The following is a 23498-nucleotide window of genomic DNA, read 5'->3' on the forward strand; positions in this document are numbered from 1 at the left end:
TATCCTACGCCCAGCCAGACTCACGTCCAACGTAAACTATGTAAAATACGCCGGCTTGTATTCCTTGGTGCAGACCTTTGCATGTCTGCTGATGGGTTACACCTCCTTTATGGGGCTTAACTTTGAGCCGGACGTACAACTTACGCGCACATCGCGTAGCCTGCGTCGGGCGCACTTACGTTCGTGAATCACCGTATTTCCCTCATTTGCATATTTGAATATAAAATCAATGGGAGCGTCACATCTGTCCAGCCTAAATATGCACCAACGCTACGCTGGCGTAGGCAAGTTACGTTGGCGGGATGAAGCCTATTTTTAGGCGTATCTTAGTTTGTGGGTCCGGCGCACAGATACGACGGCGCATATTTGCACTTACGTGGCGTATCTTGAGATACGTCGGCGCAAGTGCTTTGTCAATCCGGGCCATAGAGTCCACAAACGACGATATGTGATATTAAAAATTGATCAATCTTGGTGTACTGATGGCCCATCAATTTTTTTGGGGCCCTAAAATACCAGGACAGTACAAATACCCCCCAAATGGCCCCTTTTTGGAAAGAAGACACCCCAAGGACTTTAGTAAGAGTCTTTTGGAGTTGTTTTTTATTTTTGTCACAATTTATTTAATTAAATACAATTGGGGGGGTTTTCAAATTGTCACCAGAACAGTACAGGATCATCATGCGACTGGTGTGACGGTGATCAGGGACACCGACTGGTGACAGTATGCAAAAAAAAAACAATTATATATTTTTTTCCCTTTGTTTACTATTTTATTTTTTACATACTGTGACCAAAGCAGTACAGTGATATCATAGGGGCACTGTACTGCTGGGGGGTGGTAATCAGAATGTTTTTCACTATGATTGCTTATTACAGTAATGATCTGGTCAGTTTTATGAGAGGCATCCATTCACTGTGCACTATTGTGATAACTGTGATTGGCCACAGCTATCACATGATACAGGTCTGCTTTTATTGCCCCCCCTGTACCATGTGATCACTGTGACCAATCACAGACATCACAATAGTACACAATGGATGGCCTATGAATGAAAGCCATTGTGTACTATTGACGTGATTGCTGTGATTTGATCATTGGACTGGCCCAGTCCAATGATCTGTCTTCTGCTGTGTTCACCAAGGCACACACCTGGAGGACAACTTGTAATGTCCCCCCAGGTTCCCAGGTTAGTAGTGCTCCTGCCCAGCCGTCATTTTACAATAGGCCCGGGCGGGAACTGATTATTCAGCACAAATGATGATACTTACATTCAGTGAGAAGTGCCCCATGTGCTGGTGGCTTCTGTCTTTGTTGAAGTCCAACTGCCCTTCCCCGCCATACCCCTGCAACGGTAATCTTCCAGTGCTGAGGAGGTTAATACAGCTGCTGAACCTGCCATAGACACTTGTCAAGAGTGCTGTCTATGCCCACCCTTTACGCCCCCCTCTTTCATTCCTAGAAAAGCTGTACAAAAGCTTCCATCAATGACAGCGATCTACGAATGGAGGAGAGGTGGATAAAATAAATGTCCTTTTTTCTTTATGGAGTGCCTATCACTGATGGAAACTATATTTTAACTTCTATGAAATGGAAGAGTGGGGCGGAAAGGGCAGGCATATCAGCACTCGTGACACATGCCTATGGCAGGTTCAGCAGCTGTTTATACCCCCGTCGGCACTAGAAGATTACCATGGCGGGAGAAGGCAGAGAACTTTGTTTTTTTAGCAGCCACCAGCACAAGGGGGCACTTCTCAATTAATTAGTGCCTGTGAAAGGTCCAGAAGCTGTATTAACACCTGCAGGGGTATGGTGGAGTGAAGGCAGAAGACCAGATTTTAACTAAGAGAGCAGCCATTGGCAGAAGGGACAATTCTCACTGAATGTAAGTACTTTCCCTTGTGCTGATTTTTAAAAAAAAAAAAAAAACGTAGTCTTTAACAAACTTTTGTTATGGATCTCCAGTGGAATGCCAACTTTTTTCTACATTGGATGTTCAATTCCTGGCTAACAGGAGCCCTGCTGTGGCACCAGTGTCATGCTAGATGTGATGGGATGAGGGTGTTGGGCACACCAATTTTTTGGTTGCAATTTATCATACACAAAAGCACTCCAATCCTCTTTGTATCAAATGCCTTGTACAGGAAAAAGACAGCCGAATAGATTAGGCAAACAGTTCTCCATTAAAGCAAAAAGTTATATGCTCCGACGACTTAGACATTAAAATATTCAGTCCATATAGCTCTTCATTAAAGTGCAAGGCAACAGCAAGTTCAAATGCATAATGGAGCATATTAGAGTACTCCATGCTTGAGGAAGCCTGCTTAGTGGCACGAAATCTTGCTGCTTTGCATGAAGGATTATGCACTTGAACTTGCTGCTGCTTGCTTTGCACTTTAATAAATAAATATATGGATTTTGATACACAAACCCAGGTGCATACTTACCGCAATCTTGCAGTCTTGGCCTTCTGATTCTTCTTTCTACTTGAGCTTGTGTGCTGGGCCCTCATAGACTTGTATGGGGTGGTCACCTGAAGTTGGAGATCCATGGGCGATATCCACATAGAAATCAATAAGGACCCAGTACGCAGAAAAACAAATTGTCCCGCAGCATATAAGCTATGTAGAAGACTGTAGATGAAGGTATATGATGGACATCTAGTAAATATATATGTGTGTATCCCAACGCAGATACCTTAAAGCCCTGAGGCCCTTTGGTATATGATGTTCAGCCCTCTGCAGTCTACAATGGGAACATTGGGTAATAGCATTGATTTCTGCTAGCCTCATGTAAAACATTTTTCAGTTTCGTATTGTCTTCTTCAGCATGTCCCCAACAAATGCATTTCATTATTTTTAAGGACCACATATTGGTATTTTTTTTACATATCTGCTTGGAGTTCAGCTTTTTAGCCATTTAGGGGAACCTTTCACTTTGAGAGGAAGAAGAACAGAAATACACAGGAAATGTGTGTAGAAAAAAAAGGAAATGTGTGTAGGAACCCAATGCACAATTGCATAATCAAGCTGGAACATCATTGTTGTACCAGCTATGTAGGAAGAAAGTCATCCCCCATCCGATACAATGCAGACTCCCCTCCTTTTACATAGTTCTAGCTTACTGCTCTTTAAAACAAGGGAGCCTAACCACCAGTGTAAAACACATAATGGCACTGAAAATGAAAACATCACAAGTTAAAAAGATTTTCCAAAGTTAATCACGGTGTATTAAGTAGACCAAAGATTATGCAATTTTCTTGCCTTCCAGCATGGGTTGCAGAAAAGAAAATGGCTTGATTACCCCAACAACACTGTGTTGATGGTGAAATCTCTGCCACAGCGCTACTGTGTTCTGTCGACGGGGAACCTTCCTGACTGGGTGAACTCAATGATTAGTGGCTATAGCTGCCGGCAGTAAATGCATGTAAAAAACCCAATAGGCTTGTTGTACCCATGTCGATCGATGGATCAACTTGGGTATAACCAGCCTGCCCACTATAGATGGATCGAATCTCAGCTGGTCCATGCTGAACTGGTCAAGATTCCATCCATCTAAGGCCGGCTTTTGTCTAACCCTTTGAAACTGATTTACTGGAGTCCCAGACTATGTTCACTTCAAACATTCAAACAGGTTTAGGGATACTTTCAGACTTTTTTTTTTTAAACCCTTCAGGATTTAGGCTAGTGCAAATTTATACTTCTAGTAAATTGGCCCCACTGGCCCTAATAGAAAGCACACATTACCACAATTTGTAAACATCCAAACGACGGGGTTCCCTGCTGATACACTATATGGCAAAAAGTATGTTGACACCCCTCCAAAAAGGTTGAGTTCATTTGCATAAAGCTTACTCCAAAAAATAGTTTTGACCAGTTTGGTGTGGGGGAACATGAATGGTATAGAGCCCTGACCTCAACCCTACTGGGATGAACTGGGATGAACTCAGACACAGAGCTAGATCTTCTTTTCTGGTGTTATAAAGACACACTTCAAAATGTTTTAGAAACCCTTCCCAGAAGAAGAAGGAGGTGAATTTGAGGAGAAGGAGGTGTGAATAAAACCAGGTCCATAATGAGACATGATTTGACCAGTTTGGCATAGAGGAACTTGAGTGTCCTTCAGAGAACTCTGGCCTCAACCCTACTGAACACCTTTGGGATAAACAGGGATGCCAATTGTGAGCCAGGTCTACTCATCCAACATCAGTACCTGACCTCGAAAATATTATATTGGCCAAAAATGTTTACAGACACACTACAAAATCTTTTGGAAAGCCTACCCAGAGGAGTGAAGGCTATTAAAGCCACAAAGGTGGACAACTCCATATTAATGGCCATGGTTCTGGAATGGGATGAACGACAAGCTCATTTAGGTGTAATGGTCAAGTGTCCACAAGATGTTTGCCATATAGTGTAGCTCGGGCTTCGTAAACAATGTGGTGGCTACTATTACTTAAAAATACTTTACTACCATTCAGCGAGTCTAAATATTGTGTCTCGTTCTCCGGCAATATACATGATCTAAATTAAGCTGCACAAATAAAATACTGAAAACGTTGATATTATTAGTATATCAAGCTTAACATATCACTAAGACATGCTACGTATAAGAAATAAAAGCTGATAAAAGCCCAGGCATCCAGTATAGTATCTCAGAGAGCTATTAGAGCATGTGTTCCCCCGGGTGGATAATTGAGAACTTGGACTAGACCCTTCTTTGCAATTTTCATGGAGTTGATTTTATTCCTAAGGCATCCTTGAGCAGTCATTTGAATGCCTCTCATCTCCTTAGCCCCCTCGCCATCGGAGTCAGCATTATAAGTACAGCTGTGCTCCTCAATCAGAGGGTCATGTATCTAAAGTACTGTTTCATTGCCGGCTCAAGTACTCGATCACCCCTTTAGCTTTTAAAGCTGAAGTACTCAATCACCCCTTTAGCTTGTAAATATAGCCCCGACATCTCCTGGCTGATACACAAGAACACATAATCAACATTAAATCTATCATGGAGCAACACCAAGTGTAAAGAAGTCCTTGCCACGTTGACTAGGGTCCGTAGCCAAGAGAATACATTCTTTTGCTAATGAGTTCTGTCTATAGTTAAAATATATATCAGGACAAAATAAAAATACATTTTTTTTAGTGCATCTCCACAATACATGCACATTAACACATTGTCTCTTTAAAAATGCTACAAGTACAGAAAAATAAGTGTTGACCTGCCAGAAATCCAGTGAGCGCCCTAATTCCTGTATTGAGCTGGCAACGCTGCCTCTGCTGCACTGAAAATCCCTAGAAGTGTTGTTGGCCCCACCCAGTTTTCTTTTGCTACACTACATAGAACGCCTTTTCCGATCCTCCTCTCCATAACATAAGGGGGGCGTATTCTGTAGTCCCCCAAGGAGAACTCAGAAGGGTGCTTGGGACTGATTGGAATTTCAGTGCAGCAGAGACAAAGTTGTCAGCTCTCTACAGGAGCTTAAAGCTTACTGGATTTCTGGCTAAATCCCCAGGTTTTTTTTTTTTTTTTTGGTACTTGCAAAGGATAGAGGAATAAAACATGTGGAATTGTGTATACAATGCAGAGATGTACGCAAAACATTTTGCATTAAATTTTGTCTATTTTTCCATCCACTACTTCTCACATTGGATACACAATGTTGTATAAACCGCCATATATGAAAATGGACATATTGGTATAATGTGTAGAAACACATCCATATTTCCCAGATTCCCCCAGAAATTCCCATTTTAAACTGAAGTGCTCCAGCACTGTAGTCTGCTAGTAAAAACCGTGATGGTTCCCCGGTGTGTCCTCCTGTGGGTTGGTCACATGGCACACTTATAGCTTGTGGCTTTTGCATGACAATCGTCCTGCACACAAACATGCGCCTTTTTTGCGGCCACGCCTTTCAGACATGACACGGTGAAGACTGGAGGCGGAGTCCATTTTGCATAATCTGTACACGGTGACCCTTAAGGCACACTGCATGGGTAAGGGAGACGGCCAACAGAGGGCTCTTCATGAACTGTGAAAGTAGAGGGGCTTGACTCTTCCAGACAGGATCTTGGGGACCTGGACGGAAATGATCTCAGACATCATCTCAGGAAAATCCACGCTCACCATCTGGGCCTTTACAAATAGGTCAAATGTAAACTGGTGCAGCTCACGAGCGATCTAAAAAAAATAAAAGTATATTAAATAAGTTATGATGTAAAGATGAAACTTAATAAGAAACAACCATAGTGAATACAGTAGTAAACTTGGGTTGAACACAGTGTTGCCAACCGTCCATATTTTTACGGACAGTTCGTAAAAACGGGCACTTTTTACTCCATTCGTAAATGTCCGTGGTTGCGGGAATGTGCCAGTAAAAATAGCCAAGATCGGTTTGGCTTGGAACTGCGCATGGAGATTGGAGGCAGGGGGTGATTGGTGGCTGCGGTGGCAATGCAGAGGGGGATGGAGGCAGGGGGCAATGGAGGCAGGGGGAGATTGGAGGCAGGGGGTGTTAGTGGCAGGGGGTGATTGGAGGCAGGGGGTGTTGGTGGCACCACGGAGGGGGGATGGTGGCCCCACAGAGGGTGGGGGATGGAGACAGGGGTTGTTGGTGGCACCGCAGAGGGCGATGGAGGCAGGGGATGATGGAGGCAGGGGGTGATTGGAGGCAGGGGGCCGGGGGAGATTGGAGGCAGGGGGAGATTGTGGTACCGCAGAGGGGGGTGAAGGCAGGGGGTGTTGGTGGCAGAAGGGGGTGGAGGCAGGAGGTGATGTGACTAAATAATTTGCCCTTATTATATCGAAAATAACTAAAATATGTTTTTTTTTTTTACCTTAATATCTACCACATTGCTATTTGCCTAGTGTACTTGTTTGTAGCCTAAATACTGAAATTTGCACCTAAAAATGTAATTTAGTAACTTTTGTGAAATGACAGTAAAAACGTGGCTGCGCCAGTAAATTTCGGGTGTCGTGCCAGTAAATTTCAATCTGGTAGGTTGGCAACACTGGTTGAACAACTAGAGAGCAACAACATTTTAGAGGACCGGGTTCAATAGAAGGTTAGCATGGGAAAAGGCCCAAAATAAACTTTCCAAAACTTGTCAGGCCAGTTTTTGGAGTTTAGGTATAAGCACTGGCAGGTGCACAGATGTCATTCTAAAAATCAACTGCATTCACATAAATAATGAGTTACTGTATGGCTATATATACACACTATGATTTCAATACCCTGCATTAAAGGTCATGGTAGACACATGTCTGGTGATTGATATCTTTGATGAAAACTGTAAAAACAAATGACAACATGCTCCATCAGACAACAGTATCTCACACACACAGCAACACTCTGCTTACAGCCATTGCCATGCCCATGGTTATAATATTTTTACACTACATGGCCAAAGGGGCTTCTGACCATTGCGCCTTCATATACTGTATGTCCAAAATGATGAGGACACCTCTCCAAATGATGGAATTCCTGTGTTTCCAGTAAAGTGCTCTTTCCACATTGTGGCAACAGTTTGGTGAAGGCCCTTCTCTGTTTTACCATAAATTGTGCCTCCTTGTACCAAGTCGGCTCCATAAAGACGTGGTTTGACCAGTTTGGTGAAGGCCTTTCTCTGTTTTACCATAAATTGTGCCTCTTTGTACCAAGTCGGCTCCATAAAGACGTGGTTTGACCAGTTTGGTGTAGAGCAGCCTTCCTTAACCTTTTCTGTTTCAATATTTTATTGGATTTTCAAAAATTGTAACAAGCCGTGGTTTTCCCACGCAGGGGCGACATTGAACAGATAAATAAGGAAGTAGCATGAATGCGTAATGAATAACAAATATACTCGAGTATAAGCCGAGGTACCTAATTTTACCACAAAAAACTGGGAAAACGTATTGACTCGAGTAGAAGCCGAGGGTGAGAATGCAGCAGCCACTGTAAGAGGAAAAGAGGGTCAACCTTCCATTTGCATGCCTCACTATGCCCATTGCAAGCTCACTGTGCCAACCTCACTGTGCCCATTGCAACCTCACAATTGTCATTGTGCCCGTCAACACTGTGCCTGTCATCAGTGTGCCCGTCATCACTGTGCCCATTGTCACTGTGTCATCATCACTGTACCTGAAATTGAAGAAATTGAGAGGCTGCGGGCGTCCATGTTTAAAACTAACGGTCTCCTCCTGGTCCCTTTTGTGATAGGCAGCTGACACAGTTTCGCCTATCACTCGGACTCAGTTTCCCAGCAGACACTGGCCCGGATTCAGAAAGGAGATACGACGGCGTATCTCCTGACATGTCCTCTTTCGGCCGAGCGGACATGTCCGGTGAGTCTGTACAGACGACCGAACATGTCCGACGGACAGGCTTCCAGCGGACATGTTTCTTAGCATGCTAAGAAACATTTGTCCGCTGGAAACCTGTTTGATCCGCCGGAAAATTGTCCGGTCGGCCGTACACACGACCGAACATGTCCGCTGAAACTGGTCCGCGGACCAGTTTCAGCGGACATGTTCGGTCGTGTGTACGGGGCCTTAGCCTTTTCAACACAAAGGAACCCTTGAAATAATTTTCTGATCTCAGGGAACCCCTGCTAAAAAATTACTATATCTACATCTCATGATACATTATTGCAAAAGGTCAGTGGGCAGAATGCTCCGTACACTTGTTGTTATAAGGAAGAACTACCCAATTACAGATCGCTAAAAGGAACCTCAAGGAACCCCTAGCAACCTCTAGAGCAGGGGTGTCAAACTCAATTTCATTGTGGGCCACATTAGCATTATGATTGTCCTCAAAAGGGCAGGTTGCATCTGTAAGATTAGATGTCCAGAGCATCCCCTCCCCTTTACATTAGATGTCAAAAGCCACCCCACTATCAGCAAATGAGTCCCCCACTCTCCCTTACATCACAGTGCACCCCCCTTTCCTTACACTGCTGCTTGGAAGAAGCTGGATGCATTGCTTGAAAGTAGCAGGAGAGGTGCGAGGGCCACATGATATGGCCTGGAGGGCTGGATTCGGCACGCAGGCCTTGTGTTTGACACCTGTGCTCTAGAGGAACCCTGGTTGGGAAACCCTGGTGTAGAGAAACAGAGCCCTGACCTCAACCCTACTGAACTTTGGCAGACCGTCTTTGGTCTACGTAGACCATGGTGTATCTTGCCTCAGTCTAGAGCCTTGTTCCCCAGGAAAATCAGGGTCATGCCCCGTACACACAATCGGAAATTCCGACAAGAAAACCGTGGATTTTTTCTGATGGAATGTTGGCTCAAACTTATTGCATACACACGGTCACACAAATCTTGTCTGAAATTCCAACCGTCAAGAACACGGTGATGTACAAGACGTACAACGAGCCGAGATCAATGAAGTTCAATAGGCAGTTCGGCTCTTCTGCGTTGGAATGGCATACAGACGAGCGGAATTTCCAACAAGAACTTTTTCCGTCTGAAAAATAGAGAACCTGCTCTCAATCTTTTGCTGGCGGAAATTCTGACAGAAAATGTTGGATGGAGCCTACACACGGTCGGAATATCCGACCAAAATCTCACATCCAACTTTTTTGGACAGAAAATCCTATCGTGTGTACAGGGCATTAGAGTCCCTTCTCTTTGGAAGATTGGCCATACTGTACCCCCTGTGCTCTTTTCTGTGTGCCGTGGTTCACTTTTTGTGTTCACGGGGGTTTAGACAAAAAATTACTGTAATGCGAAGCTTAAAGTGATAGTAAAGCCCCTTTTTTGTTTAAAAATAACAAACATGTTATACTTACCTGCTATGTGCAGTGGTCTTGCACAGGGCAGCCCAGTTCCTCCTCTTCTTGGGTCCCTTGCTGGCCCCTCCCTCTTGCCGAGTGCTGCTGTGTGTTCATTCAGACTGCGGCCCCACCCCCTCTCTCTCCTCATTTGCTCACTGACTTTGATTGACAGCAGCAGGAGCCAATGGCGTCCCCTGCTGTCTCAGCTAATGAGGAGGGAGAGTCCCAGACAGCTGAAACTCTCGTGCAGCATCGCTGGATGGGCTCAGGTAAGTATTAGGTAAGTATTAGGGGGGCTTTTTTTTTTTTATCTTAATGTACTTTAGACTTTAGAACCACTTTAAAAAAAAAAAAAAAAAACACCCTTAGGATGAACTGGAATCCTGATGCTGAGACAGGTCTTCTCAACATCAACAATCCAACATCAATACATGACCTCACAAATGAGCACAAATTCCCACAGACATGCCAAAATCTTGTGTAAGCCTTCCCAGCAGAGTCAAGGCTGTTGGAGCCACAAAGGGGGACAACTTCATAGTAACGTCCACAGTTTTAAAATCCGTTTTCCAAAAGGTTTATACAGTGGAACCTTGGTTTACGAGTAACACGCTTTTGGCCTTTTCCTGTGAGTTTGTGCCAAACTGAGTTCAACCTGAACCTTACCCATCCTTAGTAATCATTTCTTTGTATCACATAAATACAGTGTTGCCAACCGCCAGTATTTTTACTGACAGCCAGTAAAAAACAGGCAATTTTTTCCTGCCAGTAAAATTAAAAGGTTGCCAGTAAAAAACATGGCTGTGTCGCTCGGCTTGGTCCGGAGCCGGCTGTGTCCACTAGGTGGCGCTTCCGTCGATTTACGCAAGGAATATGCTAATTAGGTAGATACGCCGATTCAGAAACGTACGTCGGCCCGGCGCATTTTTTTTACGTCATTTACGTTAGGCTTTTTCTGGCGTAAAGTTACCCCTGCTACCTGAGGCGTATCCTATGTTAAGTATGGACGTTGTTCCCACGCCGAATTTTGAAAATTTTACGTCGTTCGCGAATAGGGCTGTACGTAAGTTACGTTCACGTCTAAAGCATTGACGATTTGCGGCGTAATTTCGAGCATGCGCACTGGGATTCTTTCACGAACGGCGCATACGTGGGGTCACATGTAATTTAAATAAAACATGCACACATCATCCACATTTGAATTAGGCGGGCTTACGCCGGACCACATACGTTACGCCGCCGTAACTTAGGGCGCAAGTTCTTTCTGAATACGGGACTTGCGCCCTAATTTACGGCGGCGTAACGTATCTGAGATACGTTACGCCCGCAGAAAATTACGCTGGGCTATCTGAATCTAGCCCTATGTTTTTTGGCTTATTATCTACCTTTAATCATATTGCTAATTGCCTATCGTATTTGTTTGTAGCCTAAATACTCTAATTTACTCTTTAAAACTGTAATTTTTCTAACTTTTGTAAATACAAGTAAAAACTTGGCTGTGCCAGTAAGTTTTGGGTGTTGTGTCAGTAAATTTCAATCTGGTAGGTTGGCAACACCGCATAAATAAAGCTGAATTGGATTGTTAAAATTCAAGAGCCGATAAATGATTTTAGACATCGATCCTCACTCACTGGCTGCACTGAATCCAGGAGTTTGGTGAGTTGGAAAAACCGCCGTGAGCTTGAAGCTGGGTTGTTCCTTTTGCAGGAGATGACACGATCTAATTCCTTAATGTAGTTCATCCGAAGCTCGTCGAAACACTTCTGGTCTTTCAGACCTTCCACAGGAACTGAAAACAAGTGATTTTACAATAAGTGAAATGAACTATAGTAACCCAGTCAGACCCATTAGGGCCATCATATTTCATCTTAACATAAAATGACAAATACTTATTACATGTAGTATTTTCTTTGTGTATTATTTGCTAGTTTTAGAAATCCAAGGGACATCACGCCAATGGTTTACAGTCGAAATATAATTATTTCATCATAAAAATTAGAAAAGGCAAGCTAACGTTTTAGAAAATGCTAATGGGCCCTGATGAATGGAGTCCTTTTATAACCACTGAAAAGCACTTGTTTGTCTTTTTTGATTTTTGTAAATGAATTAAATATATGTGGAATATCATCCATTGGTGTGGTGTTCCTTCTCTTTCAAACTCCTCAAGGATTTTGTTCCACAGCTATGCTCTTTGCTCCCCCCCCAGACTGAAAATAGCTTCTTCGTGGAGGTCCAACGGCCTATGGTTTTATATGTAGAATGTGGCCATCTACAGTGAGGGGAAAAAGTTTCTGCCCACTGACAAAGAAATGATCAGTCTATAATTTTATGTTTCAATGATTTTTATTAAAGTTATATAGGTAGATTCACAGAAAGTTACGCCGGCGTATCAGTAGATACGCCGTCATAACTCTGAATCTACGCCGTCGCAAATTTAAGCGTATTCTGGAAACCAGATACGCTTAAATTAGGCTAAGATACGAGCGGCTCCTATGCCGTCGTGTCTTAGGATGCATATTTACGCTGGCCGCTAGGTGGCGCTTCCGTTGAGTTCGGCGTAGAATATGCAAATGACTAGATACGCCGATTCACGAACGTACGTGTGCCCGTCGCAGTAAAGATACGCTGTTTCCGTTAGGCCTCGTACACACGCCAGAACATGTCTGCTGAAACTGGTCCGCAGACCAGTTTCAGCGGACATGTTCGGTCGTCTGTACGTCCGACCGGACAATTTTCCGGCGGATCGGACAGGTTTCCAGCGGACAAATGTTTCTTAGCATGCTAAGAAACATGTCTGCTGGAAGCCTGTCCGTCGGACATGTTCGGTCGTCTGTACGACTTACTGGACATGTCCGCTCGGCCGAAAGCCCTCGCATGCGTCAAAGTGATTCGACGCATGCGTAGAAGCATTGACCTTCCAGGGTCGCGAACGTTGCCGCGTCATCGTCGCCGCGACGGCGCTGCCACGTCACCGCGTATCCTGTACGCGGGGATTTTGGTTTGATGGTGTGTACAACCATCAGACCAAAATCCGGCAGCGGACATGTCCGATGAAAACGGTCTGGCGGACCGTTTTCATCGGACAGTCCGTCCGTGTGTACGAGGCCTAAGAGGTACGCCGGCGTAAAGATAAAGCTGCCCCCTAGGTGGCCTAGCCAATGTTAAGTATGGCCGTCGTTCCCGCGTCAAAATTTGAAAATTTTACGTTGTTTGCGTAAGTCGTCCGTGGAATATCCCAGTGTGCATTGCTCCAAAGTACGCCGCAAGCACGTATTGGTTTCGACGTAAATGACGTCCAGCCCCATTCACGGATGACTTACGCAAACAACGTAAAATATTAAAAATTCGACGCGGGAACGACGTCCATACTTAACATTGCTACGCCTCATATAGCAGGGGTAACTTTACGCCGGGAAAAGCCTAACGTAAACGGCGTAACTGTACTGCATCGGCCGGGCGTACGTTCGTGAATTTGCGTATCTAGCTGATTTACATATTTCTAGGCGTAAATCAGCGTACACGCCCCTAGCGGCCAGCGTAAATATGCATTTAAGATCCAACGGCGTAACAGACTTACGCCGGTCGGATCTAATAGAAATCTATGCGTAACTGATTCTAAGAATCAGGTGCATAGATACGACCGCCCAGACTCAGAGATACGACGGCGTATCTGGAGATACGATGGCGTATCTGGAGATACGCCATCGCATCTCCTCTGAGAATCTGGCCCACTGTAACATGTTGCATGAACGCACGTGGTCTAATGTAATGAAAAAACTTAAGCGGAGACATAATGTTTCAGTACTTACTAATGCTGAAGAGCAGAAGGGCCTTCATACACAGGAATTCCTCCGGTGTGATCTGTAACCATCCAAATTCTTGTGATAGGTGACGCATTCGAACACACTGGCTGTACATACGTGATTTGTGCATGCGATACCTATTCAAATAGAGAAGATTAATTATGTTTTTTATATGTCATATTTGCAATAAAACAACAATATAACGTTCTATGCTGTCCGGGCATTAAATTAATATAGTTACTCCCACTCAACCCCCCCCCCTTCCACCACCTCCCTCTTTCTGGCTATAACGGCCTCTACATTTCTAGGAAGACTTTCCACACGATTTCGGAGGGTGTCTGTGGGAATTTGTGTCCATTAGGCCAAAAGAGCATTTATGAAGCCTGGTGCGGATGTTGGGTGAGAAGACCTGGCACACAGTTGGCCTTCCAATTGATTCCAAGGATCAGTAGGGCGGGGGTTTGTGCATGCCACTTGAGTTCCTCAACATATTATAGAACTGGCTTTGTACACAGGGAAACAGTTGTCCTGGAACAGAAAAGGGCCTTCTTCTTCTTCTGGGAAGGTTTTCCTCAAGATTGTGGAGCTTGTCTTTGGAAAACCAAGAGAGAAGACCTAGCTCAGAACCAGCAATTTAAATCATCTCAGAGGTGTTCAGTAGGGCGGGGGTTTGTGCATGCCACTTGAGTTCCTCAACATCTTATGGAGCTGGCTTTGTGTACAGAGAAACAGTCGTCCTGAAACAGAAAAGGGCCTATTTCTTCTGGGAAGGCTTTCCACAAGATTGTGGAGCTTGTCTTTGGAAAACCAAAAGAGGAGACCTAGCTCAAAACCTAAATTTTAAATCATCCCAGAGGTGATCAGTAGGGTTGAGGTCAGGGCTCTGCACAGACAACTTGAGTTGTTCACATCAACAACTGGCCTAGTACACGGCACAATCATGATATAGAAAATTGTATTCCCCAAACAAGACTGGAAGTGCACATTTGCCTAAAGTACTGTATCTTTGTATACTAAATGGTGATTGCATGGCTATATACTTGATTGTATGCCCATGGTTTTGGAATGGGAAGTCAATAGGCTCAAAAATGGTGTGACAGTTAGGTTTCTGCAAACCAGTGCTAAGGGGTTAGAACCTCAGTTTTTTTTATTTTGGGCGGCATAACTGGAGGGGAGCTTCATGTCATGTCTATGTGTTCTGGTGACCACTGTTAATGAGAATGTGATGGGGAGCCCAACATTTTGATTTGCTACCAGACCAGGTAAAAGGGGGAAATCGTTCAATGGGGCAAAACTTGATAGTTGTCTATGGGTAAATCCAAATAGCTTACATATATATATATATACAGAGTATATAACAAATATGATGCCAGAAGGGTGTGACCACATATTACAGAAGAGTTTTAGCTTACTTTGGAATCCTTGTTTCAAATATATTGCAATACATAATGCAGATGGACAACTGCTTCAAGGGGAACCCTTTTAGGTTACTTATTTCCTTATAGCATATACCAGGGCTCTCCGAACTTTCTAAGCAAAGCAAATTGTAACCAAATCTACTGTCCTTTGAGCTAGTGGAGCCGGACTGTGGGTAGTGGGTGTAGAAAATGCCCCAGCATCCATGCCCCATCATTGCTTGATGGTGTCAGTTGGTGCAATAGTGCCCCAAGGGCCAGATAGGGGCAAGCAAAGGGCCACAATTTGAATACCACTGTTTTTATTCTTTCTTTTTGAGTTGCAGATGTTTTGTAGCTCATCCAAGCTACTTAGGGTCTAATGAGTGTCAAAATAACTCAGCATTTATATTCACAGTGATACCACTAACAATGTATTTCAAGGTTTCTCAACTAGGGTTCTTTAAGAGCATGCTAGGGGGTTCCTAAAGTCATGAGCAATTTCTGCCTTTCAGATAAGTTCCCACTGACACCATTGATCTTTTTAGCTATCTGTAAGGGTGTAATTCTTCCTAATAACCATAGGCGTAAGCAGGGCTGGACTGGGACAGAAATTTGGCCTTGGACTTCATCCAGACTGGCCCACTTTGACAGGTCTCTCCCATGGCGGCCGGACAACTCCCGCACCCCCCCCCCCCGGCCACCCAAGCCTCCTCTCCCCCTTCACTAGCCACTAGCCGTTCTATTTATTACAGTAGAGCGGCTGGTACTGGTACTCTTATAGGCAGTACCAGTGGGGAAGCTAGACATTATTTTACCCGGGACAAAGAATCGGTTCAGTGCCCCCCCTTATGGGACAAGATTAGGCAGAAGTGAGAAACTCCCAGGCCATAGCTGTTGAGTCAGCTGTCATGCTCCTCTGTCGTCCCCCCTGCTCCTCACCCTGCTTCTTTGTTCCCCCCAGGTAAGTGCTGCGGGGAGGGAGAGGAGGTTAGCGCTGCGGGGAGGGAGAGACAGAGGAGCGGAGGGGGAGGCGGTCCGCTGTCACTGAAGCCGGCCCACTGAGCCATCGGCCCACCGGGAAACTCCCTGTAGTCCCAATGGCCAGTCCATCCCTGGGCGTAAGAAGTATTCTTTTTAATGACCATCACACTTCTGTAGTTATAGTCATTTTTAGCAGGGGGTTCCCTGAGACTGGAAAGTAATTTCAATGGTTCCTCTGTGCTGAAAAAATTAAGAAAGGCTGCCATAATCCAATTAGAAAGGCAGATGTTATTGTGAAAGTACAGCATAGGAGGTGTGAAAATTTTGGAACCACCCTGGTTTAGCTACATAATCCCATCACTGGTGTCAGAAATACTTCATAAGTGTTAATCCTTTTGTGATGTGTCCTAAAGGGACAGTAAGGTGCATATTTTGGACAGAGAGGACAACTGGTTTGGCAAGGGAAGTGAAAAGTGTATCTACGTCAAACTGGAGCAACCATCATTGAACAGGGGTGGGGGGCCTTTACCACCATCTACTTTCCATATATATTGCCATTTTTTTTAAATAAATTCTGTTATAATTTAATATTTCAAATTCACAGCAAAAGGCAGTGCAACAAATCACCGCCAGACAAAAACAAAAAACAGCAAACAAAAGGAGAGAAAAAAAAAAATACTCCAAAACATAGGTAAAGCTTTGCAAATACAGTCTAAAGCGGGGTGCTTCAACTACCAACTGAGGGGTGCATAGGGGACTTTTGTTAGAATATAATTGGAAATTATTCGTTTTTTAAACACCATTAGCCAGATTCAGGGAGACGTGCCTAACGTTAGGCAGGCGTAGCGTATCTCATATACACTACGCCGCCGTAAGTTAGAGAGGCAAGTGCTGTATTCACAAAGCACTTGCATCCTAAGTTACAGTGGCGTAGCGTAAATGTGCCGGCGTAATCGCACCTAATTTAAATTGTGAAGAGGTGGGCGTGTTTTATGCTAATGAATCGTGACCCAATGTGACTGACGTTTTTAACGAACGGCGCATGTGCCGTCAGTGGACGTATCCCAGTGCGCATGCTCCAAATTACGCCGCAAAGACTCATTGGTTTCGACGTGAACGTAAATTACGCCCAGCCCCATTAACGGACGACTTGCCCAAACAACGTAAAAATTTAAAAATTCTACGCGGTTCCGACGTCCATACTTAACATTGGCTGCGCCATCTTTTTGGTGGTTTATCTTTACGCCTGAAAACGCCTTACGTAAACGGCGTATCTTTACTGCGACGGGCAAGCGTACGTTCGTGAATAGGCGCATCTCGCTGATTTACGCATTCTAGGCACAAATCAGCGTACACACCCCTAGCGGCCAGCAAAAATAGACAGCTAAGATACGACGGCACCGGCGGTCGTATCTTAGCTACATTTAAGCGCATCTCAATTTGAGAATACACTTAAATATACGACGGCGCAGATTCGGAGTTACGACGGCGTATCTACTGATACGCCGTCGTATCTCTACGTGAATCTGGCTACATATGAAAGGACAGATAACGACAGATCTCTAATCTTCCGCAATGAAGAGAGAAGCGATTAGGAGGTATCCCCGAAGTATATAATAAAAGGGGCTCGATACACCACTAAAAAGATCTTAGTGGGAACAGTGACATTGATGGTTTTGTAATAGCGTCCGGGTGCTCCAAGAACAGGTTCCAAATTTTGTCAAACTTAGTGGGACAACAATTGTACGAAGCCTTGTACTAAGTTAACCATAGCTTGCTATTACTGCAGGGAAGGTGGATTCAACGATTTCCACATGCAAAACAGTATGTTTCCTAGCAAAATGGCAAGGGCTCCACCAAGCCCAACAAGCAGAACCTCAACTCACGAGGCACCATAGAGATGAATTGGAGGACTTGCGTCCAGAAGTCATTAATTCAAAAAGATGTAAATGAAGTCTGCTAGTGGGCTGGAACAGCTCCAGCAACCCAAGGAACCAGATTCAAACAAGGAAGACGCCGCTCCAGGTGAGCAGTCACTACAGTCCGGATGCGCTGGGTGAAAGCCACGGCTCGCCACCCATGATCAATAGGAAGAAAAGAATGGCTGCACACCACAGGAACGTTCCAACATTTTTATTCCAAAAATAACAAATGAAAGCCAACAAAGACAGAGTGTCCGAACCCAGGTGGTGACGTGTGCGTTTCACACTGACCTCAGTGCTTCTTCAGGTTTAACGAAGCACCGAGGTCATTGTGAAACGCACACGTTGCCTCCTGGGTTCGGACACTCTGTCTTTGTTGGCCGTCATTTGCTATTTTTGGAATAAAATCGTTGGAACGTTCCTGTGGTGTGCAGCCGTTCTTTTCTTCCTATTAACCCTAGGAACCAGTAGGCCCAAATTTCCTCACCCCATCCAGCACCAGATAAATGCCGTGAACAATTTTGAATTTTGGAACCATCACCCCTACATTTAGTCAGGCTAGCAGGAAGAGATGGACGTACCGCCTGGTACAATACCGAGCGGGCCTTAGAAATGGAATCTGTGTGGAGCAGTGACTCCAGGTCAGTTTCCTGAAGGGTAATGACTAAACTGGTTAGTGCAAGCATGATGTAATTGTATGTAGTGAAAAAAATACCAATTAGGTAGTGAGTATTTAGCTTGTAGGACTGAGAATGAGGGGTGACGGCCATTAACAACTACAGTGCCTTGCGAAAGTATTCGGCCCCCTTGAATTTTGCGACCTTTTGCCACATTTCAGGCTTCAAACATTAAGATATAAAACTGTAATTTTTTTTGAGGAATCAACAACAAGTGGGACACAATCATAAAGTGGAACGAAATTTATTGGATATTTCAAACTTTTTTAACAAATAAAAAACTGAAAAATTGGGCGTGCAAAATTATTCAGCCTCTTTACTTTCAGTGCAGCAAACTCTCTCCAGAAGTTCAGTGAGGATCTCTGAATGATCCAATGTTGACCTAAATGACTAATGATGATAAATAGAATCAACCTGTGTGTAATCAAGTCTCCGTATAAATGCACCTGCACTGTGATAGTCTCAGAGGTCCGTTTAAAGCGCAGAGAGCATCATGAAGAACAAGGAACACACCAGGCAGGTCCGAGATACTGTTGTGGAGAAGTTTAAAGCCGGATTTGGATACAAAAAGATTTCCCAAGCTTTAAACATCCCAAGGAGCACTGTGCAAGCGATAATATTGAAATGGAACGAGTATCAGACCACTGCAAATCTACGAAGACCTGGCCGTCCCTCTAAACTTTCAGCTCATACAAGGAGAAGACTGATCAGAGATGCAGCCAATAGGCCCATGATCACTCTGGATGAACTGCAGAGATCTACAGCTGAGGTGGGAGACTCTGTCCATAGGACAACAATCAGTCCCTGTATACTGCACAAATCTGGCCCTTATGGAAGAGTGGCAAGAAGAAAGCCATTTCTTAAAGATATCCATAAAAAGTGTTGTTTAAAGTTGTGGAAGAAGGTGCTCTGGTCAGATGAAACCAAAATCGAACTTTTTGGCAACAATGCAAAACGTTATGTTTGGTGTAAAAGCAACACAGCTCATCACCCTGAACACACCATCCCCACTGTGAAACATGGTGGTGGCAGCATCATGGTTTGGGCCTGCTTTTCTTCAGCAGGGACAGGGAAGATGGTTAAAATTGATGGGAAGATGGATGAAGCCAAATACAGGACCATTCTGGAAGAAAACCTGATGGAGTCTGCAAAAGACCTGAGACTGGGATGGAGACTTGTTTTCTAACAAGACAATGATCCAAAACATAAAGCAAAATCTACAATGGAATGGTTCACAAATAAACATATCCAGGTGTTAGAATGGCCAAGTCAAAGTCCAGACCTGAATCCAATCGAGAATCTGTGGAAAGAACTGAAAACTGCTGTTCACAAACGCTCTCCATCCAACCTCACTGAGGTCGAGCTGTTTTGCAAGGAGGAATGGGCTAAAATTTCAGTCTCTCGATGTGCAAAACTGATAGAGACATAGCCAAAGCGACTTACAGCTGTAATCGCAGCAAAAGGTGGCGGTACAAAGTATTAACTTATGGGGGCTGAATAATTTTGCACACCCAATTTTTCAGTTTTTTATTTGTTAAAAAAGTTTGAAATATCCAATACATTTCGTTCCACTTCATGATTGTGTCCCACTTGTTGATTCTTCAAAAAAAATTACAGTTTTATATCTTTATGTTTGAAGCCTGAAATGTGGCAAAAGGTCGCGAAGTTCAAGGGGGCCGAATACTTTCGCAAGGCACTGTATATCCCCTAGCTTCTTAATGCAATGCCCATATGATGGGCTCCAGAATCCTGAAGGAAGAGTATTCCATAGCAGGAAATGTGGAGACCAAACAAGAAACATATATTGCCATTTTACCATCTGCATTTTGACAACAATTCCCACTATCAGTCATGTAAATCCAAGGATTAACACCCCTAAAGCCTTCTTGACACCAAGGGCAGTGTTCCGTAACTAGAACAGGTTGGTTCCACAAATTTCACACCTCCCATCATGTTCTTGGACAATAAATATTTCATCATTCCATGGCGATTGGATTAAGGTTTCTATGCTACCCTTGTGGAATGAAATCCTGGGGTCATTTTCTGACACTCATTAGAACTGAAGAAGTGAATTGGATTTGCTAGGAAATGTCTAACATTAATTAAGCACTTTAAGGCCCCATACACACGACCGAACATGTCTGCTGAAACTGGTCCGCGGACCAGTTTCAGCAGACATGTTCGGTCGTCAGTACAGCCGAGCGGACAGGATTCCAGCATACATTTGCCCGCCGGGCCTTTTCCGAGCGGGCAAATATTTCCAAACATGTTTAGAAACATGCCCGCTGGAATCCTGTCCGTCGGACATGTTCGGTCCTCTGTACAGACCTACCGTACATGTCCGAGCGGCCGCCATCCCTCGCATGCGTCGAATGACTTTGACGCATGCGTGGAAGCATTGAACTGGCAGGGCCGCGCACGTCGCCGCGACCTCGTCGCCGCGTATCGAGTACGTGCGGATTTCTGTATGATGGTGTGTACAGCCATCATACAGAAATCCCCAGGCAGACATGTACGCTGAAAACGGTCCGGCAGACCGCAATGCCTATTCTGCCATTTTTTATTTACAGGTAAAAATCTGCATTTTTTTGCTAGAAAATGACTTAGAATCCCTAAACATTATATATTCTTTTTTTTTGTTTAAGCAGAGGCCCTAGAGATTTTTTGGGATTTTTTTGTGTGAATTTGAATGAAAGCAACTAAATATAGGTGTGTGTGGGGGGGAGGGGGGTGGGTGGCTGGGGTGGTGTGTATGTGTGCTTTCTGCCACCTCCGGGGGGGGGGGGGGTAGTTTGTGCAGCCTGTCTCCTCAGGTGTGGGGGCTGCTTGGTGCATCCTGTCACCTCCTGGTGGTGTGCAACTTGTCACCTCTCTTGTGTGTGCTCTGTTTCCTGCCACATAGGAGGGGTGTTGCCGCAACCTGTCACCTCTGGGGGGGAATGAGGGCATGTCACTGCTTCTTCTCCCACTTCCCCTCCTTCCTCTCCGTAGGTAAGGTGACCTCAGAGAGGGATGGAAGTAGTGGTGCTGGGAGAAAGGGAGTGGGCACCCTCTGGTGGTGGGTGAGTGGCAGTGCTGGGTATGCTGGCTCACTCGCCTGCTGCCCACCCACTGGCCCCCAACAAGCCTTGGATAGGCAAAGGTCCATGGCCCAGGGGTAGGGGACCCCTGTCCTAGACCATAGAGACAGCCTGGGACCAGGAGATCCCCAGCCAGCACTATTGTTAAACAGTGGCACCGCCGGAAAATATATCAGGCTTCCCGATCACACGGGAGAGAAGTTCTGATGAAAAGTGTGAGAGAGGATGTCTCCTCCAGCCACCTGTAAAAGCAATTCAGCAGCTAATCAGCCGACCAGGATTGCTTTTAGTTGAAAAAGATGGAAGAAAAACAAAACAGCCACAGTAATAACCCCAGTATAACCATATTAAGCGAATTACGTACATGTACGTGATTTGGCATCAAGTGGTTATAGAACAAGCCCAGTTGAATGTGACTACTACTTGATAACTGTGTAAACCTGTTCTGGAGACATCCAGTGACTATGCTTTTGAGTGATCTACTGTTACTTCAAAGTTCATGAAAGGGATAAAAAAACATCATGTTCTAAAATGTAGTAGTAAATATATACTATAAAAAAAACTTTTTTTTGCTGTAAATGTTCTTGAAGAACAAAAATAACACATGCAACAGTAAACTTACTCATTAAACACCAAATCTGGAGCAAAGTACAACATTCTTGAGTTGACATTTTTGAATGACCTCCATCCCATGGCAAATATCATCAGTCCCATCCAGGAGTACTGTATGACGGTCATTTGGTCATTTACATGCAGGTTACGGAAACCTATGGGGGGAAAAGCAAACAATTGGCACATATTCACAGAGGAGCAATCAACAGTCTTCAACAGTCACAAACAAACTCCTAAAGGTTGAAATAGATAGGATATGAAGTGACTTGAGCTTCCTGAGACCTGAAGTCCAAGCATTGCTCGGATGGTCTATGTGCTAACATTTACAGTATCAAGTAATATCAGCAGAAAGAACATTGCACTCATAACACAGAATCCAAACTGAAACACTCAACCACTATCGGTACACATTCCAAATACTACATTTAATATTTACTGAATACATGACTATGCAATGGACATAAAGTATGTCAATATTTCTAAAAAGTAAACAAACTTTAAAATAAACCTTCACTGATCTCTGTAGCTGCAAGTACTGTGGGGCAATCCATTCTCAAATTGCACAGCAAACACACACACATTGTTCACGTTGGTTCTTTCAACAGCTTAGACCCTATGCTCCTCCTTCCAGTAGTGACTCAGCAGCTTAGGTTCCCACTCCAGCAGTGACTAAGCAGCTTAGGTTCCCACTCCAGCAGTGACTAAGCAGCTTAGGTTCCCCCTTCTAGTAGTGACTCAGCAGCTTAGGTTCCCCCTTCCAGTAGTGACTCAGCAGCTTAGGTTCTCCCTTCCTGCAGTGACTCAGCAGCTTAGGTTCCTCCAAGTAGGGACTCAGCAGCTTAGGTTCCCCTTTCCAGCAGTAAATGGGCAGCTTAGATTGCCCCTTCCAGTAGTGACTCAGTAGCTTAGGTTCCCCATTCCAGTGACTAAGCAATTTAGGATCCCCCATCCAGTAGTGACTCATTAGCTTAGGTTCCCCCTTCCAAAAATTACTCGGCAGCTTAGGTTCGCCCTTCCTGCAGTGCCTCAGCAGCTTAGGTTCCTCCTTCAAGTAGGGACTCAGCAGCTTAGGTTCCCCTTTCCAGCAGTAAATGGGCAGCTTAGGTTACCCCTTCCAGTAGTGACTCAGTAGCATAGGTTCCCCCTTCTAGTAGTGACTCAGCAGTTTAGGTTCCCCCTTCCAGTGACTCAGCAGCTTAGGTTATCCCTTCCAGTGACTAAGCAATTTAGGATCCCCATCCAGTAGTGACTCATTAGCTTAGGTTCCCCCTTC

At 44.5% G+C, this 23498-nt stretch overlaps 1 protein-coding gene across 1 annotated transcript in view; it reads right to left on the bottom strand.

Annotated features, from left to right (window-relative positions):
• Window positions 1-1917: 1917 nt before the first annotated feature.
• AR (androgen receptor) overlaps window positions 1918-23498 on the bottom strand; it is a 383424-nt gene continuing 361843 nt past the window's right edge. Inside the window, exons 5-8 of the mRNA XM_040322905.1 lie at window positions 22236-22380; window positions 13563-13693; window positions 11385-11542; window positions 1918-6181 (exon numbers count right to left, since the gene is read on the bottom strand). Coding sequence (XP_040178839.1) covers window positions 6026-6181; window positions 11385-11542; window positions 13563-13693; window positions 22236-22380 — 590 coding nt within the window. The 3' untranslated portion in view covers window positions 1918-6025. The remainder of the gene's footprint in view (window positions 6182-11384; window positions 11543-13562; window positions 13694-22235; window positions 22381-23498) is intronic.

This window comes from Rana temporaria, chromosome 9 (assembly GCF_905171775.1).
Source record: "Rana temporaria chromosome 9, aRanTem1.1, whole genome shotgun sequence".
Lineage (NCBI taxonomy): Eukaryota > Metazoa > Chordata > Amphibia > Anura > Ranidae > Rana > Rana temporaria.